Raw genomic sequence first — 13,382 nt, forward strand, 5'->3', positions numbered from 1 at the left:
TAGACCCATTTGAAACTGCTATTATTCAACCTGTTTTGACCTACAAAAACAGCCATTTCATGTGGTTCAACCAAATAGATTAATCTTCTAATTCTAAAATCCTTCAAAGAAAAAGACTGAAGAGGGTTAAAGCTAACTAAAAGCTTAACTGTTTGCCTTTAAAACTGAAAGATACTACTGTCCCAGTTTAATAGAACATTTTAAAAAAATCATTTATAAACATTTTAAGAAGCACGTAATGGCTCCCCACAAAAAGAAATCATATATAAGGCAAAACAAGCTGATTCCCACAAATGAGAACCCCCAGATCAATTTATCAGTAATCATGCCTTCCAACCCCTTATTAAGACATTTTAGATCAATTTCTGTAAAATTCTGCAAGGGTGGTGGCATAAATTTAAATTCTGCTTTTTCTCTAGTTTAGATTTACCTGTCCTTTGATGATTTCTGGCTATCCCAACACTGTGTTTTGCTATCCTGACTTCCTCCTTCTCAACCAGTCACTGTACCTACCTACCTATTCTTTTGCTTGTCAGAAATTTCTCCCCACCCTTTTCTTTTTCTTTTCATTTTGACTATACCCATAAAGAAATACTGTACATTTTCAAGTAAAGTTGATTAAGGTAGTTGTTAAGTCACCACCTTTTCAGTAGATGCTTAATGAACTCTTCAGTGTATCAATCTCAATCCTACATTCCCAATTTGGAGCAACACCAACAGACAACAGAATTGTCTGGACAACCTCTAAATACACACAATCGAAACTTGGGAGCACTTATTCTATTCCAGATTACTTTTAAAGGTTAAATATAAAATTCAAGTTGCTTACAATGAAACTGCCACTACTATGAAAGTAATAGACAATTTCTGTTTTTATAGCATGGGTGATTACTTCCCTCAGGACTTCAGCTAATGAAATCTAGGGGTTAAATTTTAGCTTCTATTAAATTCCTTACAAGTTACCTTCCAGATTAGTAGCAAATTACTGTACTCATAAAGCAGAATTAATGAGAAATCAAGTACCCAGTATGGATGTTAAAATGGAAAGTCACTGGGAAAAAAGGATCTCACACAATTATTAAGAATTACTTGTCACATACATTCCTATATGTTCCATATTACAGAGAGGGGAAAAAAGGACTCTTCCCAATAGGATATTCAGCTAGGACTGAAACCAAACTCAAATCTGCAGGTACCTATTAATAAGATTATTAGAAAGATAGCTTTGATGGCACAATTATGGAGCAAATGCAATACAGTGAAAAGGCTTATTAAGCACTGTGTTAACAGGAGAAAATTTAATATTCAGATCTTTTTGTGAACAAATATATAAACTGTATGTATAGTTCCCGTCAGTTTTATGGATCAATTTAATTAACCATAACTTGCCTCCTCAATATCCTGTTTCCTTTGGGAGATTGGGATTGACATATATACACTAATATGTATAAAATAATAAGAACCTGCTGTATAAAAAATACATAAAAATTTTTTAAAAATCCTGTTTCCCATTATCCTGCAGATGTAGAAATATTTATCAGTTCCCTCTTGCCCTTACCCAATCTAAAAACTTTAAAAAAATAAATGTTTGTTCATTTTTGGATGAATAATACATTCACATGACTGCAAATACAAAGGGGAAATCTTTGTTACTTCTCTGCCGGGACTATTCCAAGAGTCTGACTAATCTTTTACTTCTAGTCACCAGAAAAATGGCTTCTAATCTACTCTACAAATTGGTGCCACATTAATCTACCCAAACAGAGATCTACAAGTCAATTGTTTAATACCAACCCAGTTTTTACAGCAGTTGAGTACAATCTGGTAACACAAAACAAAGGCTGATATACTTATTTTATAAAATTAGAAAACCCAGGCCTAAAAATGATAAATGATTTGCCCAAGTACATAGGAATTAGGAATAGCATTAAAACCCCTGTCTTTTGTCAGTTTAAATTACTTCATTCTACTTGCCTATCTCCCTGATATTCAGTGGCTCCCCCTGCCTCCAGATGGAAATTAAAAACCTCCATGATCTGGCAATTTACCTTCCTTCTCTTTTATATCCCCTCACCACATCCAAAATGGATATCTTCCTACCTTACTTGTTTTCCAACTTTTCTGTTCTTTATCTTTCTGTTCTCTGTATTTTCATTAAGTCAAAAATCTTACCCCATCCATCAAAATCCAGTTTAAATGCCACTGCCTCCAGGAAAACATACCCTGCATTTGCTCTTCCTACCTTTACTCCAGTAAGAAACTCTCTCTCCCCCAACTAAAATCTCTTATTTTTATCCTTCTTATGACATTTAAAATCCTTGCCTTAAAACTTGTTTATTGTTTTCTCCTCTACTGAAGTTCTTTAAAGGAAAAGACTCATCCTGTGAAAGCAAGTCTTCCACAACTAGGCCTATGGTAGGTACAACATTAAGAGGAAAACAAATTATTGCACAACTCCTTAGAAGTACAGAAAACTGTGACAGAAAAGAAAAAAAAAAGAATTAAGCTGAGGAAAGTTCTCTATAGACCTAGAGTCCCAATCCTAGTCGGCAATTAGAACCACCCAGTGAGTTAAAAATTTCTTTCAATCCAGGACCCAACTCGAGTGGATCAAACCACTTATGCCAATAACCTGCCACCTGTGGAGGTAATACATAAACAATTTTTTAAAATTTCATGCAATAGCCTAGAGCTGCCTTAGGAATATTTTATACTAGACAGCTTTCATTTTGACTCACCCCAACCATCAAAAATTAAATCTTACACTATTTATCTCCCCTGCGTCTCTATGTGCTGGGTAAATTTTATCAAATCAAATTATTTAATGAATACTCCAAAATGTCAGCATTTTGAATGCTTAATATCCTTTAGTGCAGTATTAGCCAGGCAAGATAAATTAACTGGTTTAAATTAACACATTAACCACACAACTCACACCAATCAATGTTACTTCTTGGATTCAAATGACTTTAGACCATTTCAAAACTAAAGATATCACCTCAGAAAGTTAGGATCTAGTATTCTAAGCCTTTGACAACAAATCAAAGAGTTCTACTAACTAAGCATTCTGAGTAATTACTTTGAAGGTGGCAATGGTTATACGTCTTGGGTATGTGCATTAAAAGCCATCACCCTAACATACTCAAAGTATCAATGAGTAAAATGCTGATACCTGGAATTTGCTTTTAAAAACTCCTAAGAGTGTGGAGGTGGGTAGATGAAATAAGAATGACAATGTTTTCTAAATGTTCAAGCTGGATGATGGGCACACTGGGGTTCACTGTACTATTTGGCTCCATTTTTAAATATACATAAATATATTTATATACTTATATATACTTAAGTTTTTCATAATCAATTAAAAAATTATCACTTTAAAGTTTTAATTCAAGTGTCACTTGAGATAAATAGGAGAAGACGACCTACCTCTTAACTTAAATACTGGTACTGCTATGTCATGGTACAATATTCCCCCCAAAACCACAAAGATTAACAGTCTTACTTCTTAAGAAAAGTTAGTAGCATATTTATATCAAAAGCTATAAGAAAAATCCCAAGAACAAGAATTCCCATCAATTCCTTTTTTATGCCTCACTGTATCTTCATTTCACATCCCTCAACTAAACATTCAGATTTTTAAAATCTGCAGTAACTAATGTTTAAGACCACAGGTAATTAATATTTAATCTAAAAAATGTGCCATTCCTGTCGAACTGACATAATGCACCCTCCTACCCACTATTTCCAAATAAAGTTGCTGAAGGGCTTATTTTTGAAGTTAGGAAGTATGCACAGAACTTTCAATTCTAAGTCTAACTTCATTCAACTTACTCAGTACTAGTTTACTTTTGAACATTTAAAGATCATACTAAAGGATCAAGAAAATAATACAAGTGCTCTTTTAAAGGATAGTCCAATAAGCCCCACTGATTATTGCCTCTTTTAGAACACTTGAAAAAAGGGCAAGCCTTCCTTTAAGAAAAAGATCTTCATATCTTCAAAAGGTTGTGACCAAAACAAATTCAAATAAAAGAAAAATTAGTGACCTAATGGATTTGGTAGGAATTCAAAGAACCTGCCACTTTGGGACCTAATTGAACTGAGTATTACCTGTTTGTTCTAGGGAGGAAAATAAAAAAATCAATACCAATTTCATCTCAATAATGTCCAATTACAAAACTCAAACTGATGCACTTTACTAAAGCAAATCTTTCAGTTACATCAGCAAAAGTAAGTACAACTGCATCCATGTAGGGGTATTTAGCTTATCTAAATACCATGGATTTCACAGTTAGTTAGCCCATCTATAGGACAAGTGCATATACAGAATACCTAAGAATAAACAGAATACTGCCATTTAAAAAGGCCTGCATTTCTCCATAATAAACATCATACATAATACCAACAACCAAGCTCCCAATGGAACAACTTGTCCCAGAATTTTTCCAGGTTGTGGGAGAACATAACACAACCAGATATCTTCTCAGGCTCACACAACCACCACCAGTATAAAGTAAAGATTTTCCAAGTACAGCGGTCTCTGGAGGGCAGATGGCACAGAAAATATCAAAAACACCCAACTCCCCTGGCAGAATTTAACATATAATTAATCAATGTCTTAAGAAACTAAGTATTTCTTTTTTACCCTAACTTTCCTAAAAACACCCAGCTCTTGATTAACGCGTATTTACTTCCGAAGAGCAGTGCTGGAGAAAAGTGAAAACAGGTAATTTTATCTGCCAGGATTTCTACTCCTAAACTCCCAGAAGGCAATTCTACTATTTACTCCTATTTTTTAAAGGAAGAAAAATTTAAAAGGATATCTGCTTATTTTACTAAATGTCTTACAATCTGCAGCTAAAGTATGGAGACTAGGTAATTTGCTTAGAAGTCACATAAATAGCTTTGTTATTCATCTATGAGGCAGTGATTCTTCCAGGGAGAATATGGTAATTACCTTACCCCTATTATCTGATATGCTATCTCTTCGCTGCAGATGCAAATCATTGCCTAAATGAGCTACTGTTAAAAATGGGACTGTGCAGTATATATTAGGCGTGTGCATGCACGCATGGGGTATAGATTTCTGTTAGGGGAGGTGGGGGAGGTAGAGAAGGAAAACTGAAAACCACTGTTCTCCAAAGCACAGAGGTACTTGTAACATCATTTGTAAACATCATTCATGAAACAAAAAACATTGTTTTAAGTGGGAGTTTGGGATTAGCATATGCAAATTGGTATATATAGAATGGATAAACAACAAGGTCCTACTGTATAGCACAGGGAACTATATACTCAATATCCTGTGATAAGCCACAATGGAAAAGAATATGAAAAACAATGTATATATATATAACTGAGTCACTTTGCTGTACAGCAGTAATTAACACAACACTGTAATTCAACTATACTTCAATAAAAAATAAATTTTAAAAAACGGCTACAAAAATACTGCAAAAACAAACAAACCAAAAAAACATTATTTTAAGGATTTAAATTAGTTATGCCAAATAGCAAATTTTTCCTTAAGACACAAATAAGCCTTATCCTAAGAAGGTTATTAACATGGAGCTTGAAAGATATCTGGTTCTTTTTTAACATGGGCTTTGGGGCTGTAACAGGCGCAGACTCCCAAGAGCCTGGTCCATACAATGATGATTGTACCTGCCATTGTAGTTTGATTATTTTCTAGCTACCTTTTAGCACCCGTTATTCCTTCTTATAAGAGAAAAAATTAGTTGACACTCCACCTTTTTGGACTCCTCCAAAACACTGCTCCTACTCATTTTAAGCAAATTAGAACAAACAAGTGAGCTCACTAATAAAGCAGCATATGATATAAAAAGCAAAGGAGAGGCAACACCTGTTCAAAGAAAAAATTTAATATTCCTTGAACAAAAGGCAGGAGGTCAATTATCCTTGTCTATATAAAAAGAAACACTTTTAAGTTGGAAAAGTGAACATTCCTTCTAAACCTTAACCATACTGTTTTCAAAGACCCTGAATTAGAGTCTGATATCAGCTGCTTATCAACATTGTTATTCTCAACTAAGCTCTGGAATTCTTAAAGAATCTCATAGTAGCTTCCAAATTTCACTCTTAATACAACAGGCAATAAATGTACATTAAAATGACCAGTAAGAACCTTCATATAGGAAACAAATAAGTTACCTTTAGTGTGATATACAATAGCAGCCCTCAGGTCAAAAGAACCCCAGCTATCATTCCTTTCTAGGCCTCTCTGGTATCTCTGTTCTTTGGCGGAGCCTAACAAAGTGTTCGTAGGAGACGCCAGAGGATTTTGATTTTCTATCTCATAGTCCTTTGAGAGAAACACTAAAGCACCTTGACTACTGGTGTCTGCTTTTTGCAGGTCACCTATATGACTGGGTTCCAAGGATAAGGCTCCACTCTCACTAGTAGTCCCAGATTTTAGAAAGCTACCCAGAACTTGAGGACTAGTCCGTTTTTCCAGCTCATAAGCCTTGGGAAACACAGGATGCTCAGTTCCTGAGGGGATTATTTCAGCACCCTGTGAAACCAAAGTGGCAGGATATTCCCCTTGAAATGTCACCTCCATCACTTTATGATCTGATGATTTCCCAATAACAGTCTCAGGGCCAGCACTGGGCTCATTGATAAATGATAAACCCCACTGATTCTGGAAGATATCCCCCAGGTTTTGCTGATCTGTCTGAGAGGGTAGATCCACTTGTGCTGTGCTCAACAGCACAGTTTGCATATTTGAAGGGTAGATAAAAAGGCTGGACTTAATTTGTTCAACAGCTGCTGAAGTCAGACTCATGTCTTGGAGAACTGAATCAGTCCCAGAAGAGATGGGTGTTAGAGTATTAGCAGCAGTAGTTAGCAGTGGCTGACCCCCAGGAGAATACACACTTGCATCAGTCCCTGCTAAAACTGGCCCATTAGAGAAGCTGGCCGAAGTAACAGATTTCAGCGCTGACATAGGGACCTGGGATAATCGACTTGAAGATTGGGTCTGAGTTTCCCCAGTAGATGACGAAGAGGATGAAGATGAAGATGGTGACACGGAAGAGTTCTGTACAGTTTTGTTGAGGTTTTCCTTAACTTTGCTTGCATAACTTATTTTAGGAACTATTTTAGCACTGCTATTGTCCACTGGAAAAACTGGGGGTGGTTTAAATAGGGTCCACGAGTCCTCTTTGGAGGCAACAGCAGAAGTATGCTTTCCTTTGGGCCGATCATCAAACTTTTTGCTGCTCACACCAGGCTTAATATCAGAGCTTTTCCTCAGCATATCACCCACAGCAGGTTTTCCTCGACTTGGTCCTCCAGGCCCAGTTTCATACTTCCAAATGGGCTTTGAACCATCTACTCGATTTCCCTTTTGTTCACTGTAGTCAGGCTTGAAAGTTTCAAGTCCCTGTTTTAAGGTTGGGACATTGGTCTCTTGTTGCATTATTTTGTCCTGCACTAAATTAAGGTTTTCACAACCCTTGGCACTATTGCGCCTAGCTTTCCTTTTTTTAGGAGTGGTATATCCGCTCTCAGATCCACTACCATCATTATCTGCTCCTTTGCCCATATAACCATTAGCAATATAGCCAGAATTATTTGTTACAACACCATTTGGAATTGCTACGGTATCAGTCTTGTCTACAGATTGGTTCTCTCCGGATTTATTTTCATAAGACTTCCCATTCTTTTTGTCCATACTGTTTTTCTGAATGAAATTCCTGGTTTTAATTCCTGCTTTCCCAAAGGTGCTGGACTTTACAGTCTGCTTCAGATTAGTGTCTACAACTTGTTGGTTGCCATTGAGGACCCTGGAAATAGGGTTGGTGGCTTCATCAGAACCCAGGTTCTTTAAAGATATTTCTCTTTCTCCAGCATTACCATTTAGTTCACCATAGCCTAGGGAAAAAAAGGTTAAAAAAATTACAATATGTACATAACACTTAACGACTATTCATTTACAACGTACTAGACACTATGACTTCAGCTTTATGTTATTATTTCATAACTATGAGAAAACACTTGTCAGTCCCATTTCACAGATTAGGAAGTTTACTAAGCAAGAGACAGAACTGACCTGGTATCAAACCAGAGTCTAAGGTCAGAAAGAAGATGACATCTTAAGCATAATATCTCTCACCTAACAGGATCAACCTTCCCATCATTCTCACAAGGCTGTTATAAAATTTCCTTTATAGGGACTTCCCTGGTGGTCCAGGGGTTAAGACTCCATGCTCCCAATGCAAGGGGCCCAGGTTCAATCCCCGGTGGGGGAACTAAGATCCCACATACCATAACTAAACACTGCGCGCTGCAACGAAGACCCAGTGCAGCCTAAATAAATAAATAAACAATTTAAATATAAACAAATAAGTAAAATTTTTTTACAATTAAGAACAGAGCTACCTTCTGGGAAAAATCAAGTTATACTGATACAGTAAATCTAAGTATTACAACAAAATTAAAGATTCCACTTCTATGAAACCATACATGGCTGGTGGTCACCATAAGCAGTTCCTATTGCATTCTGTGAAACAAAAATCTAACACTTGTGAACTTTTTCAAAAGTGGTCTTGGGCTTCCCTGGTGGCGCAGTGGTTAAGAGTCCGCCCGCCGATGCAGGGGACACGGGTTCGTGCCCCGGTCCGGGAAGATCCCACATGCCACGGAGCGGCTAGGCCCGTGAGCCATGGCCGCTGAGCCTGCGCACCCGGAGCCTGTGCTCCGCAACGGGAGAGGCCACAACAGTGAGAGGCCCATGTACCGCAAAAAAAAAAAAAAAAAGTGGTCTTAAATTCATTGACACTTCCCAGACATTAAATCATACTACTACTGTATGAAACCCAAGCACCTATGTACTAACTCTTATAGATACATTTTCTTCATTTTATATTTGGGTAAACAGACTCTCAGAGAAATTAAGGGACTTGCCCAAGTCACAAAGTGGAAGAACTGGAAAGCTGAACTCCAGTCTGTCTGGAACATGGTTTCCCATCACTATGTCATACTGCCTAACCAAATGATTCAGTAAGATACTAACAAAACTACAATGAAAGGTATCTAATTTGAAAAAGTGTTATGGTATTCAAGTTTAATTTAAGAACTTCAGTCACCAGAATCAGCTTATTACTATAGGTGATTCAGCCGGGTCAACAACTTTTCTCACTTCCTTACTAGTAAAATAGCATTACAACTTATCTACCTTACTGTGAAATGTTCCCTAAAGCATCTTGAGGTCAAGTCATTAGATACATGATCCAAGAGAAGGATGGATACAGACACACACTCACACTCATTTAAGGCAGCTTTTCAGGGGGTGGGGGGGAAATCCAATAGTATTTAGTATTCCTAGTATTTAGTATTCCAAAAGGAATAAATAATTTGTCACTCTCATTCATTCTCTTGGGCCTTTAGCCTGTCAAGGCTAAAAGGCACATGAGCTTGTATTTTCTTGTTTTGAGATTTGTTTTAATTTCCAATATGGTAAATATCAATAGACATAATCCACATCAAAAGTTCTTTGTATACTTTAAGAGTAGAAGAGACACTAAGATTTTTTCTAAGGCCTGAGAACCATTGTTTTAAAAGAACTTGATGTGAAACAGAACAAACTGAGAAGATTCACAACACTGTTTACTATAATTTTAAGTCACTCCACATCAGAGAAATGAGCAAATTATATTATATAAACTTTCAGGAAATAACTTAAGAAAACATACTTAAGGCATAATCATTCTTGAGATATAGTGGCACAGAACTTGTTTCATGAGAGAATATATTTTGTAGAAGTTCTTAACTTCTGTAAAGGTACATTTTATTTTTTGGCTGGCTAAAAAAGCTATGATAGCCAATCAAATCAAACTTTTGGTGGAAAAATTCTATGAAACAGCAGAGATCACTGCTTAGGATGTTTTCTAAAAGGTTCTTATTTTTCTCTAGAAAAGCAGAAATTTTGACAGAGACTCTCAACGGTTTTTAACAGATACAAGTTTACCAGTGCACAACTCTAGACCAATGAGAACTATATATACCATTTAACATACTAACAGGCTAAAACAAAGGCTTGTACCCTTGGACCAATTAGTCATAACTTTTCAGATCTCAAACATAAGCAGTCTTAAACACAAAAATAAATAAATAATCCAAAGTCCAAACTAGCTGGACCAAAGCCAAGACTTTAAAATAAAATTTTTCCTATTTAATGGCTCTGATATCAGAAATCACCAACTTAAAAACCACCCAGAAGCCACTATACTTCCACCCCCCAAGTTTTAACAACAAAAAATATTTCTCATTTAACCATATAAAAATTTTCCCATGGCAACTTTGTTGGTTGCAAAAAGTCTGTCGAAGAGACATTTTCTTTTAAAAATTTAGATATTGAAAGAAAAGGTAAACACTATAGAATTACTGAGAGAAATCAAAAGTCTCCAAGTGCTTTTATTATTTAGGGTTGCCATGCTAAAGCACCTAACCCTACTTCAAAAGGACTCAGCAGAACTGGAGTTCTGATAAATCTAGCTTTTGGATTAGTATCTGAAATTACCGAATGAATTTGCATTTGTCCCTCTCTTGCTCCCTCTTCTGGATAAAGAAAAATTGTCACTCTTTACAGGTTTATGGGTAATGGGTCATAAAAGCCCACCTCCACACGTTACAGGCACATTTCAAAAATCCTCACAAGTTTTCTTAATAAATTAGCACTATGCATGCTGAAGCAACAGTGGTGTGACCAGGCCACACAAGAAAAGCTGCTCACCCCAATTGTTTACATTCTCTCAGAACTGCTAAACCCAGTTTCCCCTATTTATTCCCTTTCAGGATAAGACAAACTATTATAATTTGAAGGATGCCACCTTGAATGGTTCAGGGGCTGCCCCCATAAGTAGAGAGGAGTCCTGCAGGAGTATATTAATACGTGACAGACAAAACTGAATTTTCCAATCTGAACTGTAATACTGCCTTATAGTCCAAGTAACCATAGTAAGATTTTTTTCACCTGAAGTTGAAAAAAACCTAACGTTAAAAAGATCTAGTATTATATAGTTTCTAACAGTTTTTAAACTGTTCCAAATCCTTAGGATTAAATACTCAACAAATTTAATGTTCATTTCTACTGCACACCATCAGTCCCTACCACCCCCCAAAATGGAAAAGCTGACATTCCAATTTCACTCTTCAAGTACTATTAAATCTGCAATAGAAAAGCAGTTTTTCTCCAGCTCTCAGTAACTGCTTATATCAAATTTGACACGCAGGATTTAACATTCATTCTCCTACCGTTTCAACTTATAAAGAACCATTATTTTTTTTAATCTGCGTGGTTATAAACTTTTAAGTTCATTTCTTTTCAAATGTTTTCTAAAATGACTTTTGCCCTCAATTTAACATTTGTTAAAAAGAAGAGTTTGGGGATCCATATCGGTTTTAAAATCGGAAAACACCTTTCCTTTCTAACATGGAAAAAAAGTCTCCTCCCAGGCAAGATGGTAGTGCACCAACCTCATGGATGAGCCACCTCGGTTCACCCTTAAGGGCAAGAAAAAGGGGTCAAAAAAACGTCGCCCTCTCTACCATTCAATCAAACATTTTTTTAATCTCTCTCCTCAAAACCTCTGCCCAAGCCCGGAAAATAAATGTTGGGGTGGTTGGAGAGAGATAGAACAAGCTTTTTTTTGTAAAAATGAGCTGCTAGAAGGAAAGGGCCCAAGTGAAAGCCTGAGAGGCGGAGTCGTGAGCGAACCTGGCAGGAGACGAGGTTCCTGTGGCAGAGAAACTCGTGACCGGGGAGCCTGGTTCCCGCTGGGTACCCCACCCGGTCTTCAGGCACCGCCTCTACCCAAAATGTATCCCTCCCGCCCCCCCGCCCAAGCCCTCCTGCCCCAGTAGTGCTCGCGGCCGCCGCCCGCGGCCTCCTTCTCCCTCAGCCCCGCTTCGAGGCCGGCTCCCCGCCCCGACCGCCCGCGCCTCCCGCCGCACCCGGGAGCGGGAAATGCGGCCGCCAGCACGCGGGGCCCGGCGCAGGCCGCTCCCCTCGTGGCCGCTTCCCTCCCCCACCCCAACCGCCCCCGCCCCTCACCCCAGGGACCCGCCCGGGGCCGCGCGGCCGCCACCGGGTTACACAACCCGGCCGGCGACGGGGGGAGGGGCGGCCGCGGGCCGGGGGCGGCGGCGCCCCCGCAGGGCGGGAAGCGAGGTGACGCCGAGGGGGATCCCCAGCCACCCGGCTCGGCCGCGCCGTGCGCCCCTCGACACTGTTCCCCCTCCGCTCTTCAGTGGGCCGGAGTCGGTGACAGGAATCGGCTTCCAACATGGCGGACAGGAAGCGGCCCCGCGAGGAGGAGAGAACATTCCAGCCGCGCCGGCTTTGGGGGGAGCGGGCCCGGGGCGCCGGCCTCGGGGGGAGCCGCGGGGATAGACTGCGAGGTGCGGTGCCCGAAAGGGGCGTCTAGGGGTGGAAATGACCCGAGAGTCGAGGGGTCCCAACCGCCCCCCCAGACGGGGAACCCCAAGGCCACAGGTGGGCTTGGGGTGGCGGGTGAGGGAGGACACTTCCTCAACTCTGCCCCCCTACCCTCTCATCGCCGTACGCAAAAGGGTCTCGCGACGCCACCCGAGTCGGAATTCGCTAGGCCTTCCTGAGTTACACCCGAAGGACTTTCCTGGGGGGGCGAGGTTCACCCCCAACTCAGGGCCCCCAAATTAGGGTCCCTCCGGGGCCGCAAGAAAGTAAACGAGAAAGGAATATAAGCCTAGACTTCCAAGGCCGACCCTCCGGGTCTCCCTCCAGTCCGGGCCGGGAAGGTCACACTGGCCTGGTTGGGCCTCTCCCATGCTGAGGAGAAGAGGGCGCTGCAAACCCCGGGGCCCAGCCCGAGCTTTCGGAGAATGAAAGGGGGCTTCCCCAGACCCGCAGGACACGGACACACACGCACACACACCCTGACCCCGTCCGCGTTTCCCCGATCCAGCCCCACCCCCATCTCCCCTACCCCCCACCTCCATCCCCCTTCCCCCATTCGTCCTCCCTCCCGGACCTGTTTTCTTCTTCGGCGTTTCCTGGTGCTGCTGGAGGGCGTGTTTCTGCTCATGTTTCAGCGGCTTTGGCTGGGCCTTGGGGCTGCCCTCGGCTCCATGCTGCAGGTATTGGTGAGGCTGCTGGTGATGGTGGTGGTGATGGTGGTTGTGGCTGTGGTTGTAGAAATAATAATGGTGGTGGTGGTGCGACTGCTGCTGCTGTTGCTGCTGGGGGTGATGGTGCGGATGGTGGTGGCTGTGATGGTGCTGAGGCTGTGGCTGGCTGGGCTTCTCCTCCATTGAAAGCGGCTGGGACTCTCTAGCTGAGGCTGCGGGCTGCTGCACCGTCAGGATCTGAGACTGCTTCT

The 13,382-nt window shown here is 40.4% G+C and overlaps 1 protein-coding gene across 1 annotated transcript in view; it reads right to left on the bottom strand.

Annotated features, from left to right (window-relative positions):
* The window catches only part of NUFIP2 (nuclear FMR1 interacting protein 2), a 28,879-nt gene extending 15,497 nt beyond the window's left edge, over nucleotides 1-13,382 (bottom strand). The window contains exons 1-2 of the mRNA XM_030861962.2: nucleotides 13,035-13,382; nucleotides 6,172-7,896 (exon numbers count right to left, since the gene is read on the bottom strand). Coding sequence (XP_030717822.1) covers nucleotides 6,172-7,896; nucleotides 13,035-13,314 — 2,005 coding nt within the window. The 5' untranslated portion in view covers nucleotides 13,315-13,382. The remainder of the gene's footprint in view (nucleotides 1-6,171; nucleotides 7,897-13,034) is intronic.

This window comes from Globicephala melas, chromosome 20, assembly GCF_963455315.2.
Source record: "Globicephala melas chromosome 20, mGloMel1.2, whole genome shotgun sequence".
Taxonomy (NCBI): Eukaryota; Metazoa; Chordata; class Mammalia; order Artiodactyla; family Delphinidae; genus Globicephala; species Globicephala melas.